This window comes from Sciurus carolinensis, chromosome 2, assembly GCF_902686445.1.
Source record: "Sciurus carolinensis chromosome 2, mSciCar1.2, whole genome shotgun sequence".
Lineage (NCBI taxonomy): Eukaryota > Metazoa > Chordata > Mammalia > Rodentia > Sciuridae > Sciurus > Sciurus carolinensis.
Genome location: NC_062214.1, coordinates 102,014,006 through 102,028,902, shown reverse-complemented (window position 1 = coordinate 102,028,902; position 14,897 = coordinate 102,014,006). Strand labels below are relative to the sequence as shown.

Here is a 14,897-nt window from a genome sequence, read left to right as displayed (position 1 = left end):
TGGTAATGAGGGGTAAATACAGAGAACTGCTGTGGAATCATAAAGACTTAATCTGCTGGTTGAATAGAAATGGAGACCAAAAGCATACTTAATTGTAAATAGTACAATGCTTAAAGTTTACTGCTATAACCTATAATATAAAAAAAGACAAATTAAAAACCTAACTCTAAATTCAAATAATGTGTAATACATTACACAGTGATGTATTAGAATACACTGTATAGTGACTACATACACAATACTCTATAAAATGACTTAGTAATAAAAGCTGAACTAAAATTCAGTAATCAGTCAGATCTTGGTATTATTTATTCTTCTAGTATTTACATTTTCACTACATCTGAATCACATTAGGTCAGTGAAATTGCAAAGGATGCTAGGAACTATAATTGATTTGCTTTTAGATTATTGAAATTTCTTTCAAAATTGCATTTACAATAATAAAAGCCATTAAAATACGGGAGAAGTCACCATTTCAAAATATAATTTAAAAATCAATTTGATTTTCCCATTTTGAAAAAAAAAGAAGACTCATATGTGAAAACATAGTTTATTTTCTCAGACTTTTGTAGTTTATTTTTACAAAATAGCAGACAAAATTTGGTTCTTTGTATTAATACAGAATATGTAATACATATTGAAATATATATATATGTATATAGCACTTAAGTTATAAACGTACAGCAAAGTCAGCATCACTTAAACAGCCACTGTGTTTTTCACATAATTAGGGTTTCATCAGGAGCTAAATAAACACTATTTTCAGCTTAAATATATAAAGTCTTTGATGCTTTATCTCCACCAGTATTTACAAAAGCTAGTCTAAAAACTATTACCACCTACAAAAGTAATAAGCTTCAGAATATAATTTTGCTATCATGCCATAATAAAAACTTAACATTATAGAAAGCCAGAGGGAACTAGTCACTTCAGTGCAACTGCAGTAGGTAGACTTAATCATGATTTTAAGATGAGTGCTATGGGAATCCAAAAGGGATGCTTCTGGATCTTCAGTTGCCGGATGCTTTATGGTCCAACCACCTCTTAATCCAGATTAGAATCATGCCACTAATCACCTAACTATGATAGAGGGATGTTGCATAGGGACTCTCTTCATCTCTAAACAAAAAAACAAAAAAACAAACAAAAAAAAACCCAGCATAAATCAGTATTTAAAACTATAATTAGAAATCTCAAACACATACATATTATACAACTTAATACCCACTGGAGAAGAGTATTATGCACACCTTAAAAGTGATGTGAAAGGCAAATATTTCTTAAGACATAACTTACTATTTCCATCTTACTGTTGTCTCAGTTATTGAATAAACAATAATGGTATATAATAATTAAATATATTAAATTTATACAAATTATAACGTATCTGTTTTCTATATGCCACCTCTTTCTCAAAAGTAACTAAGGTACCTAAAACAAAGAGCATACTTACCACAAGATGAAAAAAGTAGAAATTTAAAAATCAGGACTAAGGAAAGGAGTAGGAAGCCAATAAAGTAACCATAAGAGGTATTATATAGTAGTCACACCTGGGCATCTATTTTACTTGCAAGTTTCCCAGGATCCAGGGCGAAAAGAAACACAACAGGTTGTACCTTCTTAAAACAATAAAGCAGGAAGGAAACCAATTCTATAGAAGAAAGAAAGGTTTGACCTTGTATCAAATTTAAAAACAAAGTTAAAAAACTCACAGGAGGGCTGGGATTGTGGCTCAATGGTAGAGCACTTGCCTAGCACTTGCATGTGTGAGGCACTGGGTTCTAGCCTCAGCACCACATATAAATAAACAAATAAATAAAATAAAAATAAAGGTCCATCAACAACTAAAAAAATTTTTTTTTTAATTCACAGAAAATCTTAGGAAGGAAACCCTTGATAACAAACAACAGACAATGTCCTTGACAAATTTTAGAAGGTCAGTATTGTCCAAGTTTTCTCTAGGGTACTGGTTCCCCTGAAGACTCAACAAGATGCTTCTATTTGGCTACTATCCAGAATTTTAGCTGGACATTAATGCTTTAAAGCAAAGAAGCACATTTTTTATAATAAATAACAAAGACAAAAACATTTGCAACAGATAAAGGCTTACACATTATGTGGTAACTCTCTTTGCACTTCATATAGCAGAAATGTCATTCTAGAATTAAAATGTAAAGCAAGGACATCTTAAGAGTAATTTAATCAGACTCTGACATTTTTCTTTACCAGGGAATTTTTACCTGCTCTCTTCTTTTAGTTTCTTGGCTGCCTGTGTTGATAATTTAATCTGCAAATCAAGTCTCTGAAGGAAATCTCTGGCTGACACTTCCTCGGGCTGTATCTCAGATTCCTGAGGACTGGGAGGAGGGAGGTCTTCCCCAGCCACCACAGGCTCCTCTTCTTGTGAAAAACTGCTATCAACAGTTTCATTTTCTGGAGAATCAATGGAGTTAAGTCCATTAAACAACAAAGGCTTCTCTGATATAACTGGGATGTTCAAAGTTTTCTTCAGAAATATACAATCATTGGTAAACAGTTTATTGGCCCTTTTAATCTGTTCCATCTAAAATATAAAAAAAGGAAACACAGAGTTACATATAACCAAGTCCAGGAGCAGGATTTATTATACAATGCAGAGAGACAAACATTCATGAGCAATATGTGTGCAATGCCTTCTCTGATTCAAGTCCTCACTTGGGTTTGGTCACTCCATAGTTTGGTCACTGAAACTATGCTGCATCTAAGCTTGTTGGAGAAACATCTGTGCTTATGTTCATCACACTACACATCCTCAGACTTCGCCTGACTAGCCTGGGGACCCACACCACACCAGTCTCTCCACAGGCACTCCAGCATCTCATTTGTACTACTCTTTCTCATGATGTAACTGAAATATCTGATAAAATGTCTACAAACACACAAGCTTTGGGATCTGACAGGCCTGGTTCAATCCCAGCTTCTCCAACATGAACTGTATGAACATGAGTTTATTACTTACCTGGTTGAGCCTATTTTCTCATAGGTAAAACAGGTATCATCTACCCTTCACAGGGTTGTTGCAAGGATTAAGCGAGTTTACATGTATATATAGAGAAAATAAATATGTGTGGATATATATGTGTGTGTGTGAATATAACACATATCCATATAGAGAGAATATATATAAAATATTATATTTGTACTACATATATTAGATAGATGTTAGGAGTGGCAGTGGATAGTACTTTCTATTCTCCATTTCCCAATGAAGAAATCCAGGCACATAAAAGATGATTAATTGATTTGAACAAGTGCATACAGCTCTATAAATGTCTGAACTGGAATTTCTGTCTCACTCTAAAGTCCCTATGTCTGGATTAAAGTGCATGATTAATGGAATCAAATTATGGGAGCCTTTAATGCCAAATTGATTCTGAGCGAAAGAAAATTATATTTCTACTTCAAAGATTCTGAAGAAACAACAGTCAAAGAAACGAACCCTGTTTCTCCTGCTTTCTTATTATAAGATGAATCCATGCAAATAGTACCTTTGAAGCTTTTTTTCTTTTAAAAGATACTACACAAAAGAAAAGAGAAAGGGTGGTCCTTTGTGTTCTAGTTGCAGGAGATGGCAAATGGTGAGAAAGAGACCAAGGTCATGGGCAGGTCCATTTTAGAGATAAAATCTAAAACTTCCAAGTATCTCTGGTCTTGCTTAGGTTTAGATTGGAGAGTGTTAAATAACTTCAACACTTGGCAAGATTCTGTCTCAAAATAAAATAAAAAGGTTGGGGATGTATCTCAAAGAGAGTACCACTAGGTTCAATCCCTAGCATCAAAAAAATAAACAGACAAACAAAAAACAAAAACAAACAAAAAAAAACTGACATCTATAACAAGTTCTGGTAAATTACTGCCCAGGGACCAAATCTGACCCAACACCTATTTTCATATAGCACAAAAGCTAAGAATGATTTTCAAATGTATACATGGTTGGGAAAAAAAAAAAACCCAAAAAACACATTTCCTGACAAATGAAAATTATATAAAATTCACATTTCCATGTCCATGAATAGAGTTTTATTGGAACACAGCCATGTTCATTTGTTCCAGTGCTGTCCCTGGCTGCTCTCCTACTACAACAGCAGAGCCTAAAAGACCTGACCCTTTACAGAAAAAGTTTACCAACCCCTGATTCCTTGAATTTTATAGATAAACAGAAAATCTTTGATTTTGCATAAAAGTTGCTTTTTAGCTACTTAAAATTAAATGAGAAGTGGGTGGTAAGTTATCTGTTGAAATGGCTATTTTCCTTTTATACCTATGCTCACCTCTCAATCCATTCCCATCTCTCTTAAGCCTGTTCTGAACTCTGGGGGCTGACCCTTTTTCTTGGTGGGGGGCAGTGGGTACTGGGGATTGAACCCAGGGCTCTTTACCACTGAGCCACATCCCAGTCCTTTTCATTTTTTGAGACAGGGTTTCACTAAGTTGCTTAGGGCTTCACCTAGTTGCTGAGGTTGGTCTTGAGCTTGTGATCCTCCTGCCTCAGCCTCCCAAGTCACTGGGCTTACAGGCATGTGCACCACCATGCCCAGCTAAGGGGGTGGGGATGGGGGCTGACATTTTAAGAACTACATTTCTCAAGCCTCTGTATCCTTGAAATGTTAGTTGGTTTACTAAAGGAAGACACCATAGCTCTGGTGGCTTCATTCCTCCATGACCTGAGATACCAGGCAGACCCTCCTTCCAGGCTCCACCCCTCCACCAAGGGAAGACTGGATTTCTCTTGGCGCTTCAGGCCTACAGTGAATGTCTCCCTGCTGTGGCTGGTCTCTGGGTTCTTCACTACTCCTTGTTGTTTCCTTCACCCTGTTCACACTCTATAAATGTCCCTTCATTTAAGTCTGTAAATTCCTGAATTGCCTTGCCCTCTGAGTGTGCTATTCTGCTAGGATGCTGACTGGTAACATCCATCATATAGAACAACACAGGCCACTAAGGTCCAGCCAGGGGCCAATGATACTGACTGAGCACAATACAAGGTAACTGAGTTGGGGGCTGGGTACTGTCAGGGAAACTGTAGAGAGAAGGGCGGGGCTCCCTGGCTCTTATATACCCTACTATACAAGTGATTCACTACAGAATTGCCTTTAAACTAGTCCTGAACTTCCAGGTGTCAGAGATTGTGTTTTCACTCAGAATAATCAGTAAGCCTTTAAGGTATTTGTTATGAGATGGGCGTGGTGGCACACACCTATAATCCCAGCTAAAGCAAGAGGATCACAAAGTTAAGATCAGCCTGGGCAACTCAGTGAGACTCTGTCTCAGATAAAATAAAAAGGGTTCGGGGTGTAGCTCTGTGGTAGAGTACTTGCCTGGCATACCCAAAGCCCTGGGTTCAATACCTAGTATACCAGGGATATCCAGATGTAGTTAGCATCAAGGTGGGAACCACTCTAGGGACAGAGTAGATCTGAGTCAGAAAGTAAAACAGGTAAATGAGTTTAATGAGTAAGTCAGTAGTTAGACACACAGGTCACACTCTCTAGGTTCAAATTCTGGTTTTGCCACTTTGTTAACATTCTCTATGTCTATTCTCTTATCCTTAAAGTAAGGATAGGAATAGTCCTTTCATGTAATGACTGCTGTGAAGATTAAATGAATTGGTTTATATAAAATTTTTAGGACAATATATGGTAGACAGGAAGCACTCAAAAATGTTAGCAACTGTCAAGATTATATTTGGTTCAAAGTAAGAAAGCAAACAGGTAAGGGCAAATCTTTGTTAACAAACATTTAGCTAAAGAGAAAGAAAAGAGTACGATTTTTCTCCCATTAAGCTTTTTTTTTTTTATCTCCCCCAAAGTTAGAATATATAAACAAGATTTCATATAAACCAGTCCACATGAACAACATGTCACCAAAAAAGGTTTTGAAAGGGGTTTTCAAAAAGGAAAGAATTTGATCTTGTTCTTTACAAACAATGACTTAGACCAAGAGCATAGGCTCCAAACTCTGTTATCTATAATAAGGTCAAGGTAAGAAACAGTTATGGAAAAAGCCAGGGGAAAAAAAAAAAAAACACCCAGGATTCTGCCTATAATCCCAACAGCTTGGGAGGCTGAGGCAGGAGGTCTGAGAGTTCAAAGCCAGATTCAGCAATTTAGCAAATCAGCAAGACCCTGTCTCTAACTAATGCACAAAAAGCAGTTGGGGATGTGGCTCAGTGGTAAAGTGTCCCTGGGTTCAATCCCTGATTTAAAAAAAAAAAAAAACAGGATTCCAGCCAGAAAGAGCAGCAGCAACACCCCAAAGCAGGGGGAAACTGTGTGGTGAAGTGTAGGGAGTAATAAACTGACTTTGGGCCAAGACAAGGAATTTGGAATTTATTTTGAATGTGATGAGAAGCTACTGGAGGATGAAGGAATAGAGTGACATGATCTGATTACAGTTCAAGATCACTTTGCAGCTATACAGAAAAATGGGTTGGCAAGAAAGACACATTAGTGGAAACAGGAAGTCCAGCTATGGAACTAACCACTGCAGCACATATGAGAACCTGTGGGTAATCCAAAACAGTGAAAAGATGTTTTGTTTGGAATGTTTTATTCTTCTCTTGGAACATAGGTTAGGTTTTACTGTTCTGGAAATTGCACCCACGTGAAACTAAGGAAAGCCATTATTCAATCCATGGAAGGGCTGGAAAACGCCACAGTTTTCCCACCTGCCCACCTCACAACATTTCCTGAGAGCCACTTAAGCCTGAGAATAGAAAGTATAACCTTTTGCAAATGATACAAACTACTTTCTGTTTCTTAGGACGGAAGTACAGCAATCAAATGCTATCATTTCAAGTCTCTCCTAAACAGGGTTGAATAGTGTGACTCAGTGAAATATAAATTCACTCTCTGGTCACTAAGAGACAGGTTATAGAAGAACTAAAGTAAGAACTAACAGAATGGGCCCCAGTCAATCATGGCGAAATAAAGTAGAACAAGTGCTATCAATAACTTAAAATAACCCATTTAAAGTGACTCCCCTATAAGGACATTTTGTAAAGGTGAAATTACTTAGGCAGGAATTCACAATGGTTATTCCCAAAAGGTATCTCCACAGGCGCTCTGGGGGATGGACAAGAACCCTTACAAAAGGACACTAGGTCGGGCATCATTGATCCACCTACTGAGCAGTGAATGTAATATTCAAAACCTCTTTGCTTCCTCTCCGTTCCTTAAAAGAGACCACCCTTCCAAAAAATATTTCAGGATAATTTTATACATGCATACAACTATTTCTTGATTATTATTTAATAGAAACAGACTTAAATACTAAATGATTCTCTCAATATTCACCTCCACATCTGTCTCCTGTTATGTTCCAGGTGTTGGTGGCAATCAGACCCCTCCATTGCCATGTGCTCATGGGGGAAAAAAGATTCTTTTCTTCTCCACGCTCTCAGAAGAGTAAATGAAGTCCCACTTACAGGAAATTTCCAAAAAAGGCAAATTATAAACTAAAAAGTAGATCAGTGGTTTCCTGGGGCTAAAGAACAAAGTAGAATGGGCCCTACGTGTTGGAACTTTCTAAAATTGAATTGTGATGATGGTTGCAAAACTGTGTAAATTTACTAAAAATCACTGACTTGTACACTTAGGACAGGGTGAATTTTGTGGTATATAATTATACCTTAGAGCTGGGGAGGACTATTGTTTTTACTTTTTGGCTTTTGGTTTTGTTTTATGGTACTGGGGATTGAACCTATGGGTGCTTTACCACTGAGCTACATCTCCAAAAAGTTTTTAAATTTTTATTTTGAGGCAGGATCTCACTAAGTTGTCTTCAAACTTGTGATCCTCTTGCTTTGGCCTCCCAAGTTGCTGGGATTTTATTTATTTATTTATTTTTTTAAGTACATGAGAACTCTACTAATACCCAAATTTCAGGCTATTTTACCATGCCTCTCACTATAAGTGGTACTATGTATAGTTCAGCAAGGGTCAACAATCTCTACCAGCAGCAGACTAAAGTTATAAATACTGTAGATTTACATACCCTTACACTTCTAATTCACAGTGCTTATTCTCCCTAAAATGACAATCATTTCACTTTTTTCTCAGCAAGATAACTTTTATGTGGGAAAATGTTAAGCAACAACTTGGCCAAAAAGCTAATTGAAAGAGAAAGAGAAGACCCTAGGAACAAAACTGGACAGGCAGTCACTGAGGGCATTAGAGATGAGGTGGACTCTGGAGCTAAGAAAAGAGGCAAGTTCTCTGGGGGAAGTAAAAAGACAAAGTTTATACAAATAATAGGTGCACTTTGCTGCCTCCTTTCCACTTTCAGTTTCTATTCAGTTTCTAGAGGTTTCCCCAGGGTTTCTAAACAAAAAGTTCCCAGTGGCAACCTAGAGCTGGTCAACTTCCTGCAGAGGCTTGAATCCAAGTAGGAGGAGCGAGAATGGCAGAGAGAGTGATGGCTAACTCTAGAATACGGGGTTAAGGAAGGGGCCTGTTAGTCTCAGTAAAGATTAAAAAAAAAAAAAACCCGGGGAAATTCCAGCCCCAGCAAGTCTATGTCTGAGGTTTTGAACTGTATTTAGTAGTTTCTCAACCTGGACCAAATAGTTTCAATTTCCCAGACCAACTTCCTCAAATGCCTATTACTCTGGTAAAAATGCCCAGTCCTAAACCTATGTGTAATTTAGTGTGAAGACCCACTGCTACTGGAGGAGATGAAACCAGCAGCCAACACCAGCAAGGGCAGCAGTCTTCTATAGATTTCAGAACTGGCCTCAAACTACTTCTTGCAGTTCATACCTTCAGCAGGCTGCACCTCCTCCCTTAGCCCTTACTGGGTCCTATCTTCTAGGACCTGCTTGATTCTAGGACTTACAATTTCATACCAGTCAGGCTTTCTTGTGAATTAGGTCCACATGGACCCACCAAGTGTCAGGCACCAGGCCAGGAAGATATAACGATGCATCAGACAAGCCAGGTGCCCTGGTGCATGCCTGCAATCCCAGTGACTAGGGAGGCTGAAGCAGAAGGATCACAGGTTTGAGGTCAGCCTCAGCAACTTAGTGAGGCCCTAAGCAACTTAGTGAGACCCCGTCTCAAAATAAAGGACTGCGGGGGGGGGGGGGGGGGGGGGCGGGTAGCTTAGTGAAAAAACACCTCTGGGTTCAGTCCCCAGTACCAAAAAAAGAAAAAAGAAAAAAAAAAAATGAATCAGACAAGCTCCTTGTCTTCTTAAGCAGTCACAGTATAGAAAGCAGTTAGCTGATAAACTTATTATAAATAAAAAGAGAATGTGTAGCCCTAGCATCTAGTACAGGGCCTCAAACAAACAGACCCAATAAAAGTGGGAAAAAAATAATGAACGCCAGCTATTAGTAACTATTAATGATTTTAAAAGGGGTGATGGGAAAACATCATAAAATATTTTCTAAGTCACTGACTGAAAATTGGGGTCCATCAGTGTCAGCTAGCCAGGTCCTGAATCTCCACACTATTTTTTCCTATAGAGGAGCCTCCAGGGTCCCCAGGCCCATCCCCAGGGCAGAGATCTTCAAGCTGAATAGTAAACAAATAAGCAGAATTTTCTAGCATATCAGCAAGTCATCCAAAATCCAGCCACTTCTTAATGACATCCTTCTTTTGCTACTGCTTTTGTCCAAGCTACTCTCTTCTCTCACCCGTATCATTTGCAAAAGCTTCCATCATATCTGGTCTCTGCCTTGGCACAAGCCTCCCTCTAACCTATTCTCAAAACAGCAACTAGAGTGATTCTTTTAATGCATAAGTAAGATCATGTCACTCTTCTGCTCAAACCCCACCACCATTACTACCAGAGGGTCCCCAGTGAGAGATAAAGCTTAATCCCTTAAAACAGCTTTCAAGAGTTTAAGTAATCTTGTCTAACTATACTTAATTGCATTCTAAGCACCAGCCATACTTTTCCTAGGAAGTTGTCAATTATGTTTCCACCTCAGGACTTTTGTACCACTGGCTATTCCTTCTGCCTAGAATATTCTTTACCAGGTATCTACATGGCTCTCTTCCTTTCCTCCTCTTAAGGCCTTCCCTGGTAGTCCAATTTTAACTTGCATCCACCTCCACTGGTCCTCCCTATCCTCTCCTTGATTTTTTTTTTTCATTTTGTTTATCAATATCTGACATATAACATACTTTATTTACTTACTGTCTCTACTGACTAAAATATAAGCTCCATGGAGGCATGGATTTTTATTTGTTCACTAATGTATCATTAGAAAGGTAGAACTGGAAAAAAAAAAAAGAACAATTGGATGAATGACAAATGCTGTTAGGAAAGCAAGTCACAGAAAACAGGGAGAAATGCCAGTGGGGAAGAGGGTTGCAATTTGACATAGACTGGTCAAGAAAAGTCCCACAAAGGAAATATTTAGACAAAGTTTTGAAGGCAATGAGGTTGCAAATCACACAACCAGGACCAGCTACATCACTGGTCCAGAGTCCAGTGGAAAATGAAAATGTGTGGCCTTCGTTTATAAATTAAAAATTTCAAGACACAACTGAGCATTAACGTACCAGTCGCTTCTAAGCATGGGACCTTATGTAACTGCACAGGTCACACCCTTTCGGCTGCTCCCGCACCCAGCCAGCCCTTCAGGCAGATATAAGGGAAAGACCATTCCAGACACATGGAATAGCAAGTACAATGAGCCCAAGTAGCACAAGGTTTTGGGAATAAGTAAAGAGGTCACACTTTTTAAAAACAGAGATTCATAGATGCCTTTTCTGGACATTCTTATCCCATAGGTCTGAGGTGAGTGGGACTCTTCATTTTCAGCCTGCCCCAGCACGCTTCTCTCCTGTCCAGGCCAGCTGAAGGAACACCAATGTACTCCCATATCCTGAGATATATTTTGCTGTCAGTTCTGAACATTATTTTGGATATCCAGCTTCCAACTTGTTCCTTTTGTAAGCCAAGGCTAGCAATCAGGTCTCCATGTTCATCCCTTGCCAGAGTCTGTTCTGGGAACAGCACTACTGACTTTTACCCCAGTTTCCCCAGCAAGGGACTGAAGTCCTGCCTGGGACCCAGCTGGATGGCTGAGGAGCTGCCCTCAGTAGTCAGGCTTGCCTGAGAGTTACTGCTCCTCTAAGCTGCAGAGCTATGCTCTCCTCACACCAACATGGAATGTTAAGGTCAACTGTTAGCCTGAACTGGCTCTTAATTTCCAGGTACACTACTGTGGGCCTCTTAATCCCCAACATATCGTTACTGAGTCTTTTAAACAACAATTTAAACATGTTGTAGATGATCCTGGTAGTGAATATTAGAAAATTAAATCATTGACCTTCTTTCTGTTCAGTTAAGAGAAAAAAAAAAAAAGACCTTCCTTCCACTTAAAATCTCATTTATCATTAAGTAAATCCAATTAATGTATACAGATATTAATTAAAGCAAGAATATCACTTCACTGTATGGTATTATTACTTTCACTGGTTCTATACCACCAGTAGAGGAGTCTCCCAAAACTTCATCAACTACAGATCAGAGCCCAAAATAATAAAATACATATATATGTAATAAACCAGCAGTTCTCAAACAGACATAAGTTTGCCTCCAAAGGAATGTTTGGCAATGTCTGAATGTGCTACCTGTCTCCAGTGGGTAAAGGGCAGAGATGCTGCTAAATATCCTACAATGCACAGGACAGTCTGCAACAACAAAGTCTATAATATCAATAATGCTGAATTGAGAAACTTTGTAATGGACTATTTGTGACCGCAGACTATATTTCCCAATTCACTATACCTGAGCCTTACATCTTAAAATTAAAAGTCTTTATAAAAGTAATGAAAAATATGATTTACACTTAAATGGAAGACAGTAATAAGGTTATAAGTAGTAGGACTTATATGAGATGATACATGGATTACAAAGTATTTGATCAAAGGTGGAGAACTACAGTGAATAGATATTTGGGAGCCATGAGCAACTCAAGGGAAACCACAGAGGGCTGTGGGTAATGGGAGATCACCAGGGAAGAAAGCATAAGAAATAAGACTCCTAGGTATCATAAATTCCTAGCTGTAGGCACACTAGCTTAGTAGGTAAGATGTACAGAAACCCAATAAAAAAGACTTTCCTTCTTCAGTAACCAAGATGCTAAGAGACCTCTAGATAAGAGTGGATATCAGAAGTAATATCTAGAGAAAAGCAAATCCTTTATCACTGGGTCAACTCAAGCTGATCTCAATGATAATCATACTTGGAAAAGATCCTTACCTCTTAACATCTTCTCATCTGTAAAAAGATTCATTCCAAGTATGTGCTAGGCTTATTGTGAGAGTCAAATAAATCAAGATGAAACAGGACAAATGCAATGCCTGACACACAGCAGGTATTAACAAAGAGTAGCTATGGATATTTTCCAACTGGACTTTTCTCCAGCTCTGACCCAAACCAGGCCCCACTGATACACATGGAGAATTTTAGGTCTATGTTCAATTTAGAGGACTCCCAAGTGGTCAGAATGGGGGCTCTCCGTGGCATGTCAGTATGTGACTGCACAGCAAAGTTCGTGCTCTCAAAATGTTAAAATGACAGAGAGACCTGATGGTAAACATATACCTGCTTAAATTTGCAAAGTATGCAAAATAGATTACCTCCGTCCTTGGCAATGAGTCGGAGTTTCACTTTAAGAGAAAGATATGATCATCTTTCTTCCCCTTGCTGTCTAAGGTGCTTCAGGAAAGTACACTGAAAGCTGACAGAGAACTCAAATGTAAAAAGGCCATCACATAGCTCAGAGTTAATTATAAGTAATTTTAATGAAACGATTTGTTCCCTCAGGTTTCCATGTTCTTCCCAGAGGTGTAATGCAATATACCCAAGACGCACACACATAAATTTGTAATAAACACAGCCCTCTCCACAGGTGTCACATTCACAGTTGCCAGTGAGCCCCGGGTGTAATTTCACTTCTAAATAAAGAAGCATAATCGATAGAACCAGAACCATACCATGGGCACAACTGTACCATTCCTGACTCATCATAGAGCTTGTTTACACAGAGAACAGAATCCACCTCAGTGCGACTTTGAGTAAATACATAGTAGTGGGATCGCGAGAGCAAATCGGGTGAAGGTGGCTGTCGGTGATACCGAAGCCTGGTTCTCTCTGATCTTCCTCACGCAAAAGATCGGGTCAGAGTCTGGGCAGGGCGCTGGGAACTCGGCAGCTACCTGGGGAGGGAGCCTTGGCGGCCCGCCCCTCTGGCTGCAGGACCGCTTTGGCCACCATCGCTGCCAGGCGAGCGCTTGGGGCCGAGCCGCGCAGGGAATGCTGGCTGCCTTCTCCACCCGCGAGTCCTCCCGTCCCCTCCCCCGCCCCGGAGCCGCCAGCCCGGGCCGCGGCGGCGCGCCCTGCTCACCGTGACTCCGTACTTGAGCGCGATGCCCTGCAGCGTGTCTCCGGCGCGGACCCGGTGCTCCACCAGGCGCTCGATGACGCCGGCGCCCAGGGGCGCCCGCACGCTGGCAGTGCTGCCGTACGAGCGGGTCTTGGTGCGGGCCAGGCTCAGCGACAGCTCGGCCTCCTCGGACTCGGAGCCCGAGCGCGAGCGCGGCGGCGGCGAGGGGGCCGAGGACCGCGGCGCTCGGGGGCCGCCTTCCCGCAGGGACAACGCGGGCGAGGAGTCCGCCATGGGTCCTGCCGAGGCCGCCAGGTCGGGGAGCTGCCAAGGGGGCGGTGCCTCCTCTGCCGCCGCCGCCTCTTCCTCCTCACTGGGGCTGCGGCTGGTCGTTTCGCGGGGGCGGCGGGCGGGAAGCCGAAGAGGGGAGCTGCGGGCCGGGCATGGCGGGAGTCTGCCCCCTGCAAGGCCTGCCTTCCCCGGGCGCCCGTGGCACAGGCGCACCTGGAAGGGGAAGAGCGAAGTGAGCGCCCGCAGCAGTCTGGCGGACTGCGGCAGCTCCACCCTGCCCGCCCGTGCCGGCAAGGCCCTGCGGAGCAAGGAAGCGGGGGCGCGCCAAAGCCTGCGGCCCGAGGGGCTAAGAGAGGCCCAGCTGGAGGCGCCCTCGGCCTCTGATGGATCCCTGGACTTGGACCTTGTTGACGTAGCCTCAGTAGAGCCCTGTCTGGGCAGCGGTGGAGGGTAGGGGGGAATCTCCGCGAAGCTTTGCTCTTTTATTGATTCCCAGCAGGGACCAGCTTGCCCAGGCCTTCGAGCACTGCCAATGCCAAAGGTACTTTCCTCTCCCCGCCCTCCACCCGTTTACCCTGATGACCTCAAAGTCAAGGTCACAGAAAACATTAAGATCATCAAACACAGCTTCTCCAGGCCCATCTCAACACACTAGAGGTTCTTAAAACAACACCAGGAGGGATAGAGCTTCTAAAGGCTGGTGGGTGACCTCATACTAACCTTTCAGTTGTTTGGAGTTCACTCTTCTTTGCACACACCACTGATTAGCTACAGTTCATTCTCTTGGCTCACTAGTTGGAATTTGCTATTTACATCCATCTTTTGTTTCTTCTTACTGGTTCCCTTTTTGACACCTGAAAGCATAACTCCCCTAGGTATTATCGTTAAATCCACTTAAGAGCTCTTATCTAAACACCCTCCTCCCCATGCCCTCTCCTCAACACCCTAGTTTCAAGCATATTATACAGAGTGGGTGCACATTGACTAGATTCTAGTACCCTGTTTTATATAATATTTTGGACAGCTCTCCAAGATCTCATAGGTAGGTGAGGAGACTGGAAGTTTGATTCATTGGCTGAAGTTTTGATATATTACAGTGTTGGACAGAGGCAAAGGAAATAGCTCAGGAGAACCAAAAAGGGGTAGAAGAGCCTGGCGAGGTGGCACAAGCCTGTAATCCCAGCGGCTGGGGAGCCTGAGGCAGGAGGATTGCGAGTTCAAA

The 14,897-nt window shown here is 41.3% G+C and overlaps 1 protein-coding gene across 2 annotated transcripts; it reads right to left on the bottom strand.

Annotated features, from left to right (window-relative positions):
• Nucleotides 1–536: 536 nt before the first annotated feature.
• On the bottom strand, nt 537–14,080 carry Lysmd2 (LysM domain containing 2). 2 transcript variants are annotated; one of them, XM_047541663.1, is made up of 4 exons: nt 13,406–13,538; nt 12,639–12,739; nt 2,241–2,563; nt 537–1,119 (listed from the first exon to the last, which is right to left on the bottom strand). In XM_047541663.1, exons 3-4 carry the CDS (start codon nt 2,561–2,563, stop codon nt 1,077–1,079), a joined length of 366 nt encoding a protein of 121 aa, XP_047397619.1. In that variant the 5' UTR covers nt 12,639–12,739; nt 13,406–13,538; the 3' UTR covers nt 537–1,076. The 2 variants fall into 2 exon arrangements, with proteins under 2 accessions (XP_047397619.1, XP_047397617.1); XM_047541661.1 differs by lacking the exon at nt 12,639–12,739 and having other exon boundaries at nt 13,406–14,080.
• Between the last annotated feature and the right edge of the window lie 817 nt (nt 14,081–14,897).